General features: G+C 36.7%; 1 protein-coding gene across 1 annotated transcript; it reads left to right on the plus strand.

Annotated features, from left to right (window-relative positions):
- Nucleotides 1-1421: 1421 nt before the first annotated feature.
- LOC113261866 (olfactory receptor 2L5-like) lies at nucleotides 1422-2363 on the plus strand. The gene has a single exon (XM_026508186.2). The coding sequence runs from the start codon at nucleotides 1425-1427 to the stop codon at nucleotides 2361-2363; it is 939 nt and encodes a 312-aa protein (XP_026363971.1). The 5' UTR covers nucleotides 1422-1424.
- The last annotated feature ends 17683 nt before the right edge of the window (nucleotides 2364-20046 follow it).

Consider the following 20046-nt stretch of genomic DNA (forward strand, 5'->3'; position numbering starts at 1 on the left):
AGTTCTAGTAGTTCAGGGCTGTAGTGTTTTGGGTTTTCCACATAGAGTATCATGTCATCTGTGAAGAGAGACAGTTTGACTTCTTCTTTGCCAATTTGAATACCTTTGATCCCTTTTTGTTGTCTGATTGCTGTTGTAAGGACTTCTAGTACTATGTTGAATAATAATGGCGAGAGTGGGCATCCTTATGGTGTTCCTGATCTTAAGGGAAAGGCTCTCAGCTTTTCCTCATTGAGAATGATATTTGCTGTGGGCTTTTCATAGATGGTTTTTATGAAATTGAGGAATGTACCCTCTATTCCTACACTCTAAAGATTAGTATCCAAGATAGACAAAAAACATCTCAAACAAATAATCAAATCAAAAAATGGGCAGAAGATATGAACAGACACTTTTCCAATGAAGACATACAAATAGCTAACAGACACATGAAAAAACGTTTGCAATCATTAGCCATCAGGGAAAATCAAATCAAAACCACATTGAGATACCACCCTACAGCAGTTAGAATGACAAAAATTGACAAGGCAGGAAACAGCAAATTTTGGAGAGGATGTGGAGAAAGGGGATCCCTCTTACATTGTTGGTGGAATGTAAGTTGGTACAGCCACTTTGGAAAACAGTGTGGAGGTTAAAAAGTTAAAAATTGAGCTAGGCTATGATCCAGCAATTGCACTACTGGGTATTAACCCCAAAGATATGGAGATGGTGAAGAGAAGGGCCAAATATAGCCCAATGTTCATAGCAGCATTGTCCACAATAGCTAAATTGTGGATGGAGCCGAGATGCCCTTCAACAGATGACTGGATTAAGAAGATGTGGTCCATATATACAATGGAATATTACTCAGCCATCAAAAAGAACTATTTCACAACATTTGCAGCAACATGGACAGGCCTGGAGGAGATAATGCTAAGCAAAATAAGTCAAGCAGAGAAAGACAATTATCATATGGTTTCACTCATTTATGGAACATAAGAAGTAGGAAGATCGGTAGTAGAAGAAAGGGAAGAAGAAAGGAGGGGTAAACAGAAGGGGGAATGAACCATGAGAGATTATGGACTCTGGGAAACAAACTGAGGCTTCAGAGGGACGGGGGGTGGGGGAATGGGATAGGCCAGTGATGGGTATTAAGGAAGGCACTTATTACATGTTGCACTAGGTGTTATATGCAAGTAATGAATCATGGAACTTTACATCAAAAACTACGGATGCACTGCATCATGACTAACATAACATGATAAAAAAGGTATTATTAAAAAAAAGAATCTTTTTTTCTGAAATAGAAAAATTCAGTTATTCACTTAAGAGTTGTGAGATATTCAATAATACAGTCTGACTAAAATGATAAATTCAAAAGTTTCTCTTGTTCCATGCTTGACTTACTTTCCTGTCTCCTTTTAGGAAAATTATATCTATGCCCCATGGAAATTTATAATCAAACATCAACTGATTTCATCCTATTGGGGTTGTTCCCACCAACAAGAATTGGCCTGTTCCTCTTTATTGTCATTGCTCTTATTTTTCTAATGGCTCTGTTTGGCAACCTGTCCATGATTCTTCTCATCTTCCTAGACACCCATCTCCACACTCCCATGTATTTCTTACTCAGTCAGCTCTCTCTCATTGACCTAAACTACATCTCCACAATTGTCCCCAAGATGGCTTCTGATTATCTCTCTGGAAACAAGTCTATCTCCTTAGTTGGGTGTGGCATTCAGAGCTGCTTGTTCATGACTTTAGGAGGGACAGAAGCATTGCTCCTGATATCTATGGCCTATGATCGTTACGTGGCTATTTGCTTTCCTCTCCACTATCCCATTCGTATGAGCAAAAGAGTGTGTGTGCTGATGATAACAGGATCTTGGATCATGGGCTCAGTGAACTCCTGTGCCCACACTATATATGCCTTCCAAATCCCTTATTGTAGATCCAGAGCCATCAACCATTTCTTCTGTGATGTTCCTACTATGTTGACACTGGCCTGCATGGACACCTGGGTCTATGAGTACACTGTGTTTGTGAGCACCACATTCTTCCTTGTGTTTCCTTTCACTGGCATTGTAATTTCCTATGGCCGGGTCCTCCATGTGATCTGCCGCATGCAGTCCAAAGAAGGGAGGAAGAAGGCCTATTCAACCTGCAGCACTCACCTCACTGTGGTGACTTTATACTATGTACCTTTTGCTTATACTTATCTACGCCCCAGATCCTTCCGATCTCCCACAGAGGACAAGGTTCTGGCTGTCTTCTACATCATCCTGACCCCAGTGCTCAACCCCATCATCTACAGCCTGAGAAACAAGGAAGTGATGGGGGCCGTCAGAAGAGTGATTCAGAGAATCTGCTTTGTGAAAAGATAGACAAGTTTTTTGCATATGTACCCAACATGGATTATAAGTCCATTCATCAGTGTACAGTAAATAAAATATTATTTTATGCTTAGAGTGGAAGTAATAAAATCAGAAGAGATGAAAATCATTCATGTCTGGACAAAATTGTCTTGCAAATGTATCTGTAATTATGAGCCTTTTTTCTTCCCCTTCACAGTGCTTTTTCTCATAGTTTCAAATGCACTCATATTTTGCTAATATGTTCTATATGAAAATGGTTCTTAGTCATGTAGAAATTAAAATGGAAACTGTCTAAATGAAGTTGTCATTAGACATAAAAGTTCTAGTGTTTTCAATTTATTTTCCAATACAGGTAAACAGAAAATAAATGTTTCCTTAATATCTATATCTAATTGCAAGAAAATTCTTGATCTTCTCACAGCAGACTGGTGACTTATCTGTGCCAATTACTATGTTTCCTTTCAATTTAGGGTAACTTAGTGTTAGAAAGATTTAGCTGAGACTTCATCAGGGAGTCTAAAGTCCTTATACCATTCTGAACAAAATATAATAAGTTTATGGTCCTTTTTACAGAGATGAATCCTAGCAAAGTGATTTCATATCAGGTATTCTTCAAGAAAAGTAAAAGGACTTGGGTATGCCAGCAGAGATCAAGAAATTGTGAGGTCAATTATAAACCGAATGGGTCAAAAGTTTAGTGTAGTTATTAGGAGTTAAGAATTTCAAGGAAAATCCCATAACCATCCCCCACACTATGCACATACACAGTAGTCACTGCTATCTTGTGTTAGATCATGTCTGTTATGTAATATTTTATTTTTCACTCAGTTCATTTCATAGTTTTATTGAAACAGGTTGGGGAAAGTCAGCTCCTATATGCCAATTTTATTCACTGATAAATCACTTTTCAAAACTGATCCCACTGTTAAATCTAACAAAAACCTCTCAGATTAATTGAACTTCCTGGATAGATTGCTATTATTGTTCACATACAGTAAGTGAAGAAATAGTCTTCACTTTCTCAGGTTTGTTAGAGAACGGACATGTCACATCCTACATAATTTACAGATCAGAGCACAAAATAAAAATATGAGACCACATGTTCAAAAAGCAAGAGACTAAACTATAAATATTTTTTCATTGCAATTAATTAATATCTATTAAATGCAATACAAATGGCAGACAGTATTTTGTGTCATAATTTTATATATACTGAATAGTAATACATGGTTCTGTGATGTCTTCTTTGGTCATAAGATTTTATTGGCTCAATTTTCTCCAAATTTATTTTTTAAAAAAATCTATTCTCTTAAGAACTTCATTTTTCTGTCAATGGAATTGAAAATGTTGTTAGCTGTTGCTTGCAAATGATAAACTACAATGAATTTTTGCTGATTTTTAATATTGAGAAGAGTCTTTAGGTTTATGTTACTGGTTATTTGGAGTATTTATGCATGGTGAAAACATTGGGCTGAATGTCTGATACATTATATTCAAATATAAATTTTAATACAGGTAGATTTGATTTTTCTCCAGGAGACTTTTTTTTCTAAAAACATTCTCTAATAAATCGATTTCAACCAATCAATTTATACATAAATCTCAACTTGCTTTTAAATACAAACAATGTTAATTAATCCTTTCTAATTTCTGAAAATCTGTATTCTTTATATAGAATCTGGATGTCACTTCATGTTTCAAAAACCCATTTATTCATTTTACCACTGTCTTCAATAACAAGGTGAATTGCTGTTATTTTTTTTCTTTCTGGTTTCTGAAACCTTATATAAAATATTTTTCCATCAGTAATATATCATATTAATTTTTAAATATATTAAAGATTTTTAAATTGTATATTTATTTATAAACCTGGGAGCATTGACTTTGTAATGTTGCAGCACTTTTTAAAACTATAGATTTTGGATTATTTTATTAATTCTAATAACTTGCCAACATACTTAATTGCAATGACAGCATGTCTGCTTTTCTTATGTGATAATTTATTGACAAAGATTACTGCTGAAAGGATGCCTGGATGGCTCAGTCAGTTAGGTGTCTGCATTCAGCTCAGGTCATGATTCCAGGATCAAGTCTTGCATCTTGCTCCTTGCTCCGTGGGGAGCCTGATTCCCCCTCTGGCTGCTGCTCCCACTGCTTGCCCGAACTCTCTCTCACTTTGACAAATGAATAAATGAATTTTTTTTAAAAAAAAGATTACTGCTTAAGCTGCATATCATTTCCTGTACTGGCTTTCAGGCTAGACAGTTAATCATTCTGTGACACAGGGATGGGCTTTGAGATGGTCAGCCCATGACCCCACCTAGTCATTGCTATTGCCAGGCACAGATCTTCTCTCCTGGCTGTGGCCTTTTCCACCATTGTTTCTGACTCTGCAGCTGCTGCTGTCATCACTGTTACTAATCTGGTCCCAGTCCCAACAGAGCTACTCCCTTGGGGTCCTGTGGCACCTTGAGCAAGATGTGTGTGTTCCTATGAGGAGGCCAGGGCAACTGCTGTGTGAGCATGCTGTCTGAGCCCATATGTGCAGGCACTGTTTCTGGACCAAAATCACATGTCATTGCTGCCCCCCCCCAGCTTCTCTGCTTACATGTAGACTCAAAGAGAAAATTGCTAAGAACTTTAAGATGGCAAAAACATGGCACTAAGCCAAGCAAAGAGCCTTTGTGTGTTGGGACCCTGTGCAGGAACACAGGCCACACACTCAGGAGACCAGCCTTAAGAAAGTTAGAATGAAGGAATAAGAAGAAGCAGCCATTGTAATACTGGGTATTTACCCGAAAGATACAGACGTAGTGAAGAGAAGGGCCATGTGCACCCCAATGTTCATAGCAGCATTGTCCACAATAGCTAAATCGTGGAAGGAACTGAGATGCCCTTCAACAGATGACTGGATTAAGAAGTTGTGGTCCATATATACAATGGAATATTACTCAGCTATCAGAAAGAACGAGTTCTCAACATTTGCTGCAACATGGACGGCACTGGAGGAGATAATGTCGTGAAATAAGTCAAGCAGAGAAAGACAATTATCATATGTTTTCTCTCATCTATGGAACATAAGAACTAGGAAGATTGGTAGGGGAAGAAAGGGATAAGGAAAGGGGGTGTAATCAGAAGGGGGAATGAAGCATGAGAGACTATGGACTCTGAGAAACAAACTGAGAGCTTCGGAGGGGAGGGGGGTGGGGGAGTGGGATAGACTGGGGATGGGTAGTAAGGACACGTATTGCATGGTGCACTGGGTGTTATATGCAACTAATGAATCATCGAACCTTGCATCAGAAACGAGGGATGTACTGTATGGTGACTAACATAATATAATAAAAAAACATTAAAAAAAAAGAAAAAATGCATGGTATGACTTCAGTCGTCTTGAATTTGCTGAGACGTGTTTTGTGTGATTTATTCTGGAGAATGTTCTATGTGCACTTGAAAAGAATTTGTATTATGGTGTTTCGTGGGGGAATGTGCTTCATATATCTGTTATAACCATTCAGTATCCAATGCATCATTCAAAGCCATGTTTCCTTTTTGATTTTCTGTTTGGATGACCTGTCCATTCACATAAGTGGGGTGTTAAAGTTCCCTGTTATTACTGTGTAACCATCAATTTGTTCCTTTGTGTTTCTTTTTAACTGTTTTATGTATTTGGGTGCTCACATGTTGGGTGCATAAATATTAACAATTGTTATAAAAAATTAAAAAAATAAAAAGAAGGAATTGTTATCATGCAAATCAGGAAAAAAATGGGAATATCTGCTTTTTGTCAGTGTTATTACTGAAAATAATCTCAGGGTATCAGGAATTTGGCAGAAATGCTCCAAACAGACTCCTTATCTCTTATAGGCAGTAAGTAATGGAGGAAATCAAGAGATCTTGATCTGTTGTTGGCCCTGATATACAATGGCCTAAGGGAAGCCACACTATGTCTTTGGACTTAGTTTGCTAGAAAGCAAATGGAGGCATGGTATTGATAGTTTCAGTAAATGGTATGTAGGGGGCAGAATAATGGTCTACATTCTTAGGTCCTTGGCTGAGACACCACCTGCAACAAAAAAAAATAATAAAAATCATAAAAAATAATAAAAAGATTAAGAGGAGATCAAACAAAAGTTTAATAACACATTCTATCTCCTGTATATGGAGAGACTGAGAAAAACTGAGTAACACCCTGAAATTGCTGAAGCCATTATTTTAAAGACCACCTTCAAGCAGCAGAGCAGGGTGTGCATGTGAGCCTACTATTGCTCAAGTCCCAAATACATAAAAGGGCAGTGGTGCTGGCAGGTCCCTAGTACTCCCCAGGGACGATTGCAGTGGGTGTGCACCACAGAGTGGTGTTTGGTGCACACAGAAGTGGAGACGGTTTGTCCTGGAGGGTTTATTGAAGAGGGCAGACCACTCTGGGTCAGAGATCTGGGCATTGCCATTTTTATTCTGATCCTCTGAAGAGGCCTGGAATGCCTGAGGGAACAAAAGCCCTAGAGAGGACTAGCTTACATTGAGCCCATCCCCTTGACAAGGGGTGGGGTAACTGTACCTTGGCAAAGACAGGTGAGAACCAGCACAGCAGACCCCTCGCCCAGAAGACAGACTGGAAGAACAGGTGGACTACAACTGTATGGATCCCACAAGATTATAAAACTCCATTGCCAGGGGAAAATAATATATTGAACTCAAGTCGTTTCCTCAGGACTAGGTTATCTGTCAGGATAAAATTTTCTGTTTCTTTTTTTTTATTTTTTTTATTTTTACCTTTTCCCCATTTCAACTAGATTCTTATTTTATTGACATGTTTTAAGTCACTTTTTAAGTTTTATTTTTTACATCTACATTTTATAGATATACGCTTCATTTTTGGCCTTTTTCACACACTATACATATAATATATAATATATTTTATATGTTTTTTTTTTTTTTTTGGAAATTTTGGGATGTAGTGTCTTCTAACACAGAGACCAAAATTCAATTAGGAAGAAGTGTGTCATCCTGCTTTGTCCACCCTGTGAGATTATAATCTCCCCCTTTTTGTTTTGTTTTGTTTGTTTTGTTTTGTGTTGTTTCTTTTTTTTCTTGTTTTGTTTTCTTTTTCTGTTGTGACTTCTGACCACTTCATATTTGTCTCAGATGTATTTTGTTTGGGTCATGGTTGTTAATTTTGGACTCTGCTCATTTGTTCACCCACCCTTCTTTGGGCAAAATGACTAGAAGGAGGAATTCACAACAAAAGAAAGAAGAGGAGCAATGTTCTCTGCCACAGAGTTAATCCATATGGATAAAAGTAAGGTGTCAAAGATGGAATTCAGGATAGCAACTATAAAGTCAATAGCTATGCCTGAAAAATGCATAAGTTACAGTATAGAGTCTCTAAGGTCACAAATGAAATCTAACCAGGCCAAACTGAAAAAATGCTATGAATGTGCTATAGTCTAAACTGGATGCTCTAAAAGCTAGACGCAATGAGGCAAAGAAAGAATAAGTGATCTAGAGGACAGGCTGATGGAAAAGAATTAAGTTGAGGAAAAGGGAAAAAGACAACTAGTAGCCCATGCAGAAAGGCTTCAGAAATTTAATGATGCCTTGAAACAAACCAATGTCAGAATTATTGGGGCCTCTGAGGTGGTGGAGAGAGAGGGCTAGAAGGTATATTTGAGGAAATCCTAGCTGATAACTTCTCTTATCTGGGGAAGGAAACAGGCATTCATATCCAAGAGGCAGAAAGGACACCTCTCAAAATCAATCAAAATAGATCAACAACCCGACATATAATAGTGAAGGTTGCAAATCTTAGAGAAAAAAAAGATACCCTGAGAACAGCCAAGGAGAGGAGGTTCCCTACATACAAAGGGAGGAATATCAGACTACCATTGACCTATGCACAGAAACCTGGCAGGCCAGAAAAGGCTGGAAGATATACTCAGGATACTAAATGAGAAGAACATGCAGCGAAGAATACTCTATCCAGCAAGGTTGTCATTCAGAATGGAAGGAGCGATAAAAAGCTTCCAGCACAGTCAGAAACTAAAAGAATATGTGACCACCAAGGCAGCCCTACAAGAAATATTAAGGGTGATACTGTAAGGAAAGAGAAACCCCGAGAATAACATAGACCAGAAAGAAACAAAGACAATCTACAGAAACAGGGACTTTACAGGCAATACAATGGCACTAAATTAATATCTTTCCATAGTAACCTGAATGTAAATGGGCTAAATGCTCCAACCAAAATCTGATATACAGGTGGAGAACCATTTATTGCACTAATGGACCTTAAAAGGAAGCAATCTTTCTATCAGACAAATTAGATTTTACCTGCTAAGGAATGAATGGGTCAACCAGGAAATTAAAGAAGTTAAATAATCCATGGAAACTAATGAGAATGAAAGCACATCAGTTCAAAACCTCTGGGATACAGCAAAGGTGGTACTAAGAGAGAAAGATATAGCAATACAAGCCTCTCTCAAAAAATTAGAAAATTCAGAAACACACAAGCTAACTTTACATCTAAATGCCCTGGAGAAAGAAGAGCAAATGAAGCATAAACCATGCAGAAGAAGAGAAATAGTAAAGATTAGAGTTGAAATCAAATACATAGAAACCAGAAGAACAGTAGAACTGATCAACAAAACTAGAAGCTGATTCTTTGAAAGAATTAATAAGATTGATAAACCTCTGGCTGGATTATCCAAAAGAAAAGAGAAAGGAGCCAAAATAATAAAATCATGAATGAAAGGTGCAAGATCACGACCAACACCGAGGAAATACAGACAATTTTAGGACCATATTATGAGCAACTATAAGCCAACAAATTAGGCAATCTGAAAGAAATGGTTGTATTCCGGGGAAACCTATAAACCACCAAGAGTGAAGCAGGAAGAGAGAGAGAATCTGAACAGATCCATAACGAGCAAAGAAATTAGAGTGGTAATCAAAAACCTCCTAAAACAGAAGAGTCCAGGACCAGATGGCTTCCCAGGGGAATCCTACCAAACATTTAAAGAAGAAATAATAGCTATTCTACTAAAGCTGTTTCCAAAAAATAGAAATGGAAGGAAAAGTTCCATACTTGTTGTATGAGGCCAGAATTACCTTGAAACCCAAACCAGATACTGACCCCATCAAAAAGGAGAATTACAGACCACTCTCCCAGATGAACATGGATGTCAAAATTCTCACCAAGATACCAGCCAATAGGATCCCACAGTACATTAAAAGGATGATTCACCACGACCAAGTGGGATTTATTCCTGGGACAGAAGGATGCTGAACATTTGCAAATCAATTAATGTGATAGAGCACATCAATTTAAAAAAAAGATAAGAACCATAGGATCCTCTCAATTGATACAGAAAAAGCATTTGACAAAATACAGCATTCTCTTGATGAAAACTCTTCAAAGTACAGGGATAGAGGGAAAATACCTCAATATCATAAAAGCCATTTATGAAAAGCCCACAGCAAATATTGTTCTCAATGAGGAAACACTGAGAGTCTTTTCATAAAGTCAGGAGGATGACAGGGATACACACTCTCACCACTATTGTTCAAAATCATACTAGAAATTCTAGCCTCAGCAATCAGACAACAGAAAGAAATAAAAGGCAATCAAATTGGCAAAGAAAAAGTCAAACGTTCTCTCTTCACAGGTGACATGATACTTTATGTGGAAAACTCAAGACTCCACCATAAAATTGCTAGAACTCATACAGCAATTCAGCAACATGCCAGGATACCAAATTAGTGCACAGAAATCAGCTGCATTTCTATACACTAAAAATGTGACTGAAGAAAGAGAAATTAAGGATAAGTCCTATTTACAATAGCACCAAAAACCATAAGATAGCTAGGAATAAAGCTAACCAAAGAGGAAAACTATCTGTACTCTAGAAACTACAGAACACTTATGAAAGAAACTGAGGAAGACACAAAGAGATGGAAAAGCATTCCATGCTCATGGATTGGAATAAAAAACATTGTGAAAATGTCTATGCTGCCCAGAGCAACCCACACTTTCAATGAAATTCCTATGAAAATATCATCGACATTTTTCACAGAGCTGGAACCAACAATCCTAAAGTTTGTATGGAACCAGAAAAGACCCCAAATCACCAGGGGATTGGTGAAAAAGAAAACCAAAGCTAGGGACATCACAATGCCCGATTTCAAACTATATTACAAAGCTGTGATCAACAAGACAGCATGATACTGGCCCAAAAATAGACACATAGATCAATGGAACAGAATAGAGAATCCAGTAATGGACCCTCAACTCTATGGTCAGCTAATCTTTGACAAAGCAAAAGGAATATCCAATGGAAAAAAAGACAATCTCTTCAAAAAGTGGTGCTGGGAAAATTGGGCAGCCACATGCAAAAGAATGAAAATGGACCATTCTACTACACCATACACAAAGATAAGTTCAAAATGGATGAAAGACCTCGATGTGAGACAGGAATCCAACAAAAGCCTAGAGGAGAACACAGGCAGTAACCTCTTTGACCTCAACTGCAGCAACTTCTTGCAGGACATATCTCTAAAAGCAAGAGAAACAAATGCAAAAATGAACTATTTGGACTTCATCAAGATAAAAACTCCTCCACAGCAAAAGATACAATCAACAAAACTAAAAGGTAATGTATGGAATGGGAGAATATATTGCAAATAATAAAACAAATAAAGGGCGAGTATCCAAGATCTATAAAGAACTTGTGAAACTCCACAACCCCCCCCCAAAAAAAGCAAGTCTGTTGAGAAATGAGCAGAAGACATGAACAGACATTTCTCCAAAGAAGACATAAAAATGGCCATCAGACACATGAAAAAAATGCTCCATATCACTTCCCATCAGGGAAATACAAATCAAACTACAATAAGATTCCACCTTACACATTTTAGAATGCATAAAATTAACAAGACAGGGAACAACAAACATTGGCAAGGATGTGGAGAAAGAGGAATCCTCTTACATTGTTTGTGGGAATGCAAGTTGGTACAGTCACTCTGGAAAACAATATGGAGGTTCCTCAAGAAGTTAAAAATAGAGCTACCCTATGAACCAGAAATTGCACTACTGGATATTTACTCCAAAGATACAATTGTAGTGATCCAAAGGGGCACCTGCATCCCAATATTCATAGTAGCAATATGCACAATAGTCAAACTGTGTAAAGAGATGAGATGTCCATTGACAGATGAATGGATAAAGAAGATGTGATATATATGTATGTTATATGTGAGATATATCTGAAATATATGTGAGATATATTGAGATGTATTACTCAGCCAAAGGATGAATTCTTATCATTTACATCAACATGGATGGAACTGGACTGTATTATGCTGAGTGAAATAAGTCAATCAGAAAAAGACAATTATCATATGGTTTCACTCGTATGTGGAACATAAGAAACAGTGCAGAGGACCATAGGGGAAGGGAAGGACAACAGAGTGGGAAGTCATCGGTGAGGGAGAAAAATCATGAGAAACACCTAACTATAGAAAACAAACTGAGGGTTGCTGGAGGGGAAGTGAGAGGGGGTATGGGATAATCGGGTGATGAGCATTAAGGAGGGCATGTGATGTAATGAACACTGGGTGTGATACACAGGTTATAAATTACTGAACACTACATCTTCATCTAATGATGTACTATAAGCTAGCTAATTCAATTTAAATAATAAAAGTAGATTACATTGAACTGGTATTAATATATAACAAAGTATACTGTATGTACAGTGTACATAATCTAGAAGAATTTCTGAAATATGAGTACGTTTCAATGTAAAATCTGTGAACAAATATAAAGCATTACACTGAATACATGTATAAATAACAATAAAATATATATACACCAATAAAAAACTCACATTAAAAAATAATAAATCTATGTTTAGTAATTAATGTACTAGTATTTTATCTCACTTTGAAATGATCTAAATATTTAATGACTATATAGTATTTACTTTAGCATAGGAAAACTATGGTATTTAGGTTGCCAAAAAGATTTAGAGAAATTATTAAAATGTACTAAAAACTGTTATGTCTATTATAGTTATTTTATTTCCTTGTTCTTAACAATTCTGTTTAGGTTATTCTTTAAAAATTTATCATACCAATTTATTTTTCTTGCTCACAAAACTTGTTAGAGATAAAATGAATTATTTGACTAATAAAGCAATGTACAATAAAACTTGAAAGTCTGAATGATATTCAAGTTTGCTAACTCCAAACATATGTCTTTTCTAATTAAGCCACAAAATTTAAACTAACTTTCACTTACCATACATTATCTCATATTATGCAGACTTCAAAAGTATTTTGGTTAATTTCTATTTTATTCCTTGGAAATTTAGGAATCTTTTAATTTATATACATGTTTAATTTTCCTTAAACCAACTAATTAGAGCTCTGTTTTAATTATTCACCATGATCAAGTGATATTTATTCCTGAGCTGCTAGGGTGGTTCAATATCCACAAATCAATCAACGTGATACACATTAATAAAGAATAAAAACAATATGATCCTCTCAATAGATGCAGAAAAATCATCTGACAAAGGATAACATTCATTCTTGATAAAAACCTTCAGCAAAGTAGGTACAGAGGGAACATACCTCAAAATCTTAAAGGACATATACCAAAAACCCACAGCTAACATAATACTCAATTGGGAAAAAATGAGCTCTTTTCCTCTACAGTCAGGAACAAGATGAGGATATCCACTATCTTTACTGTTATTTAACAAATTACTGGAACTTCTAGCCTCAACAATCAGAAAACAAACAAACAAAAAAAAAACAATAAGAGGTATCTAAATTGGCAAAAAAGTCAAACTTTCACTATTCACAGAAGACATCATACTCCACGTAGGAAACCCAAAAGACTCTACCAAGAAATTGCTAATAATTATATACACGTTCAATAAAGTCCCAGGATACAAAATCATATATATATATATATATATACACACACACACACACACACACACACATACACACACATGTTGCAGCAGAAAGAGAAATCAAGGAATTGATCCCATTTACAATTGTTCCAAACACAATAAGACACCTAGGAACAAAGCTACCTAAAAGGGGAAAAGATCTCTCCCCTGAAAATGAGAGTACACTCGTGAAAGACATGGAAGCTAACACAAAGAAATGGAAAAACATTACATGCTCATGGATTAGAAGAACAAATATTATTAAAATGTGTATAATACCCAAAGCAATCTACACATTTAATGAAATTCCTATGAAAATGCCACCAGCATTTTTCAAAGACCTAGAGCAAACAATCTTAAGCTGTGTATGGAAACACAAAAGACCCTGAATAGCCAAAGAAATCTTGAAAAACAAAATCAAAACTGAAGGTATTGCCATTATAGACTTCAGGCTGTATTACAAAGCTGTGAATCATCAAGACAGTATGGCACAGGCACAAAAAAAGACACATAGATCAATGAAACAGAGTAGAAAACCCAGAAATGGTCCCAAAACTATATGATCAACTAATCTTCAACAAAACAGTAAAGAATATCCAATGGAAAAAATACAGTCTCTTCGACAAATGGTTTTGGGAAAACTGGACAGCAACATGCAAAAGAATGAACCATTTTTTTTTACAACATACACAAAAACAAAATCAAAATGCAGGAAACACATAAATGTGAGACAGGAATCCCTCAAAATCCTACAGGAGGACAGAGGCAGCAACTTCTTTGACCTTGGCCATAGTAACTTCTTACTAGACATGTCTCTGAAGGCAAGAAAAGAAAAGCAAAAATGAACTATTGAGATTTCATCAAGATAAAAAGCTTCTGCACAGTGAGGAAAACTATCAACAAAATTACAATGCAACCTACAGAATGGGAGAAGGTATTTTCAAATATCTGATTTTTTTTTAGTATCTGAAATCTATAAAGAATTTATCAAACTCAACATGCCCAGAAAAAACAATCCAGTTAAGAAATGGGCAGAAACATAAACATTTTTCCAAAGAACACATTAGATGGCTAACAGACACATGAAAAGACACTCAACACAACTCATCATCAAGAAATGCAAATCAAAACCAAGATTAGGTACCACATCACACCAGTCAGAATGGCTAAAATTAACACAGGAAACAACAGATGTTGGCCAGGATGTGGAGAAAAGGGAACACTTTTACGTTGTTGGTGGGAATGCAAGCTCAAGCAGCCACAATGGAATAGAGTATGGAGGTTCCTCAAAAAGTTAAAAATAGAACTACCTTATAACCCAGCAATTGCATTACTAAGATTTATCCAAAGGATACAAGCTGAGTGATTCAAAGGGGCACATACACCCCTATGTTTATAAAAGTAATGTCCATAATAGCCAAACTATGGAAAGAGCCCAAATACCTATCAACTGATGAATGGATAAAGTAGATTTGGAACACACACACACACACACACACACACACACACACACACTGGGATATTACTCAGACATCAAGAAGAATGACATCTTTCCTTTTGCAACCACATGGATGGGGCTAGAGTGTATTATGCTAAGTGAAATAAGTCAGTAAAAGAAAGACAAAAATTATATGATTTAACTCATATGAGGAATTTAAGAAAGAAAACAGATGGACATAGTGGAAGGAAGAAGAAAGAACAGGGAGGCAAACCATAGGATGCTATTATCTATAGAGAACAAACTGAGAGTTGTTGCAGGGGAGGTCGGCAACGAATTGGGCAAGTTGGGTGATGGTTACTAGGAAGGGCACTTGTGATGAGCCCACGGGTGTTATATATAAGTGACAAATCACAAAATTCTACTCCTGAACCAATATTACACTATATTTTAACTAACTAGATTTAAATAGAAACTTGAAAAAAAAAAGAAATGAAATGAAAATAAAATAATAAAATAAACAAAATAAACAAAAAAATAGAGTTCAGTGGACATACAAAAACACTGAAAACTAGAGTAGAAGTTACCCTTTTGTAAGACACATATATGTTTTTAAGGGCATTTTCATTTGTAAGGTTGTCTTTTTCTCTGTACCAGTAAATGAAGGATGGACACATCTCTAGGAACTCTTATTAATGGAGAAGCCAGGGACTTAAGTTTGCACAACAACCATATTATGGTTTACTCTGCCTTTTCTGATAACCCCCATAATTGGCCATCCCATTCCTACCACGTTTTATCTTTATCTAAAGGTGGTATTTAAAGTAATGGGTTGGGCAATTTCAGGGTGTTACTCAGTTTTTCATAGTCTCTCCATATGCAGGAGATAGAATGTGTTATTAATCTTTTGTTTGGTCTCCTCTGAATCCTTTTTTTTTTTTAATTGCAGGTGATGTCTCAGCCAAGGACCTAGAAATGGGGAACCAGTATTCTGCCGCCCACATAGCATTTACTGAAACTATCAATACTGTGCCTCCATTTGCTTTCTAGCAAACTAAGTCCAGAGACATAGTGTGGCTTCCCTAAGTCCATTGTATATCAGGGCCAACAACAGATCAAGATCTCTTGATTTAGTTCATTATTTACTGGCTGTAAGAGATAAGGATGCTCAGAAATCAGTTGCATTTCTATACATGAACAATGAGACTGAAGAATGAGAAATTAGTGAATCAATTCCATTTACAATAGCACCAAAAATCATGCGTTATCTCAGAATTAACTTAACCAGAGACGTAAAGGATCTATATTCTAGAAACTACAAATCACTCTTGAAAGACATTGAAGAAGACACAAAAAGATGGGAAAGTATTCCATGCTCATGGATCAGAAGAATTAATATAGTTAAAATGTCTGTGCTACCCAGAACAATCTATACTTCCAATGCCATCCCGATCAAAATACCAATGCATTTTTCAAAGAACTGGAACAAATAGCCCTTAAATTTCTGTGCAACCAGAAAAGGCCATGAATCGCCAAGGAATTGTTGAAAAGGAAAAACAAAGCTGGGGCATCACATTGCCAGATTTCAATCTGTACTACAAATCTGTGATCACAAAGACAGCATGGTACTCGCACAAAAACAGACACACAGACCGATGGAACAGAACAGAGAACCCAGAAATGGACCCTTGGCTCTTTGGGCAACTAATCTTTGACAAAGCAGGAAAAAACATGCAATGGAAAAAAGACAGTCTCTTCAATAAATGGTGCTGGGAAAATTGGACCGCTACAAGCAAAAGAATGAAACTTGACAACTCTCTCACACCATACACAAAGATAAACTCCAAATGGATGAAAGACCTCGATGTAAGACAGGAATCCATCAAAATCCTAGAGGAGAACATAGGCAGCAACCTCTACGACATTGGCCACAGCAATCTTTTTCATGACACATTGCCAAAGGCAATAAAAACAAAAGAAAAAAATGAACTTGTGGGACTTCATCAAGATAAAATCTTCTGCACAGTCAAGGAAACAGTCAAAAAAACTAAGAGGCAGCCCACAGAATGGGAGAAGATATTTACAAATGACACTACAGATAAAAGACTGGTATCCAAGATCTACAAAGAACTTCTCAAACTCAATACACAAGAAATGAATAAACAAATCAAAAAATGGGCAGAAGATATGAACAGACACTTTTCCAATGAAGACATACAAATGGCTAACAGAAACATGAAAAAATGTTCACATCACTAGCCATCAGGGAAATTCAAATCAAAACCACCTTGAGATACCAGCTTACCCCAGTTAGAATGGCAAAAATGGACAAGGCAGGAAACAAAAAATGTTAGAGAGGATGTGGAGAAAGGGGATCCCTCCTACATTGTTGGTGGGAATGCAAATTGGTACAGCCACTCTAGAAAACAGTGTGGAGGTCCCTTAAAAAGTTAAAAATTGAGCTACCCTATGATCCAGTCATTGCACTACTGGGTATTTACCCCAAAGATACAGACTTAGTGAAAAGAAGGGCCATTTTGCACCCCAATATTCATAGAAGTATTGTCCCCGATAGCTAAATCGTGGAAGGAGCCATGATGCCCTTCAAGGGATGAATGGATCAGGAAGACGTGGTCCATATAAACAATGGAATATTACTCAGCCATCAAAAAGAACGATTTCTCAACATTTGCTGCAACATGGATGGGACTGGCAGAGATAATGCTAAGTGAAATAAGTCAAGCAGAGAAAGACAATATTCATATGGTTTCACTCATTTATGGAACATAAGAAGTAGGAAGATCAGTAGGAGACGAAAGGGAAGAAGAAAGGGGGGGGTAAACAGAAGGGGGAAGGAATCATGAGATACTATGGACTCTGGGAAACAAACTGAAGGCTTCACAGGGCGGGGGTTTGGGGGAATGGGATAGGCTGGTGATGGGTATTAAGGAGGGCACGTATTTCATGGTGCACTGGATGTTATACACAAGTAATGAATCATGGAACATTACATCAAAAACTGGGGATGTACTGTATGGTGACTAAGATTATATAATAAAAAATATTATTTAAAAAAAAAAACATTCTTTTTGGAGCATTTCTGCCAAATTCCCGATACCCTCCGATTATTATTAGTGATAACACTGACAAAAAGCAGATATTCCAATTATTTTCCTGGTTTGCATGATAACAATTCCTTCCTATTCACTCATTCTAACTTTCTCAGAGTCCCACAGTCAGAAAGGTTCCTGGTTGGCTTAATGCCTTGTTTTTGCCATCTTAAAGTTCTTAACAATTTTCTCTCTGAGTCAACATGAGAGCAAAGGAGCTGGGGGGGGGGGCAGCATTGGCATGTGATTTTGGCCCAGCAATAGGGCCTGTACATATGGGCTCAGACAGCATGCTCACACAGCAGTCCCCCCAGTCTCCTCATAGGAACCCACGCATCTTGCTCAAGGTGCCACAGGACCCCAAGGGAGTAGCTCTGTTGGAACTGGGACCAGATTAGTGACAGCGATGACAGCAGCAGCTGCAGAGGCAACAATAATGGTGGAAGGAGCCACAGCCAGGAGAGAGAAGGAGCTGTGCCTGGCAACAGCAGTGCCTCATGGTGGGGGTACAGGATGACTTCCATCCTAAAGATCATTCCTGTGTATTTTACAACATTATTAACTATCTTGCTTGAGAGTCAGTACAGGAAATGCTATGGAGCTTAAGCAGGAATCCTCATCAATATTTATCACAAAATAAAAGTACACACACTGTTATTGGAATAAAGTATATTGGGAAGTTACTAGAATTAATAAAATAATCCAAAATATATAGTTTTAAAAAGTGCTTCAACATTTCAAAGTCAATAACCAGAGGCTTACAAATAAATAGACAATTTAAAAATAAATATTAAAATATTTAAAATTAATATGAAATTTTATTGATAGAATACTTTTCCTGTAAAGTTTCAGAAACCAGAAAGAAAAAAATAACAGCAATTTGCCTTCTCATTGAAGACATGGTAGTAAAATTAGTAAATGGGTTTTTGAAACATGAAGTGACTTCCAGATTCTATATAAAGAACACGGGTTATCAGAAATTAGAAAGGATTCATTAAAATGCCATATATTAAATTTTTATTTAAAAACAAATGCAGACTTAAGTATAAATTAATGGGTGAAATAAAATATTGGAGAACTTTCTTCAAACACCTGTCTCCTGGAGGAAAATCAAATCTACTTGTACTAAAATTTATATTTGGATATAATGCATTGGACATTCAGTTCAATGTTTTCACTGCACATAAATACTCCAAATAGTTCCAGTAACATAAGTATAAAGACTCTTCTCAAAATTAAAAATTAGCAAAAATTAATTGCAGCTTATCATTTGCCAGCAGTGACTAGCAGTTTCAATTATATATTTTTCTATCATTTTATTTTGTTTTACTTTTTTAAATTTTATTATGTTATGTTAGTAACTATACAGTACATGCTTAGTTTTTTATGAATGTTCCATGGTTTGTTGTCTGCGTATAACACCAGCCCTCCATGCATTACTTGCCCTCCTTAATACCCATCACTGGCCTAGCCCATCCCCCCTAACCCCTTCCCCTCTGAAACCCTCAGTTTGTTTCCCTTAGACCATAGTCTCTCATGGTTCATCTCCCCCTCTGATTTCCCCTCATATTTACAGAAAAATGAAGTTCTTAAAAGTATAAATTTCAGTAAAATCATATTTGGAGAAAAGTGAGCCAAGAATATCTTATGACCAATTAGGGCATCACAGAACAGTGTATTACTACTTATTATGTATAAAATTATGACACAAAAATGCAGTTTGCTATGTGTGCTGTATTTAATAAGTATTAATTAATTTTGAAGAAAAAATATCTTTATATTTTAGTAGAAATGATGGCATGTTTTCTTGCTTTTTGAACCAGAAGTCTCATATTTTCACTTTGTGCTGTGCCCTGTAAATTATTCGGGCTGTGACCCGTCTCCTCTCTGCCAAACCTAAGAAAGTAAAGACCATTTCTTCCCCTACCGATCTTCCTAGTTCTTATGTTCCATAGATGAGAGAAATCATATGATAATTGTCTTTCTCTGCTTGACTTATTTCACCTAGCATTATCTTCTCCAGTGCCCTCCATGTTGCAGCAAATGTTGAGATAAAGAAAGGGGGGTAATCAGAAGGGGGAATGAAGCATGAGAGACTATGGACTCTGAGAAACAAACAGAGGGCTTCAGAGGGGAGGGGGGTGTTGGAATGGGATAGACTGGTGATGGGTAGTAAGGAGGGC

This window comes from Ursus arctos, unplaced genomic scaffold (genome assembly GCF_023065955.2).
Source record: "Ursus arctos isolate Adak ecotype North America unplaced genomic scaffold, UrsArc2.0 scaffold_5, whole genome shotgun sequence".
Classification (NCBI taxonomy): Eukaryota; Metazoa; Chordata; class Mammalia; order Carnivora; family Ursidae; genus Ursus; species Ursus arctos.

Coding starts and splice junctions, on each gene's coding strand:
- LOC113261866 (XM_026508186.2), top strand. CDS start 1,425: ATGGAAATTTATAATCAAACATCAACTGATTTCATCCTATTGGGGTTG.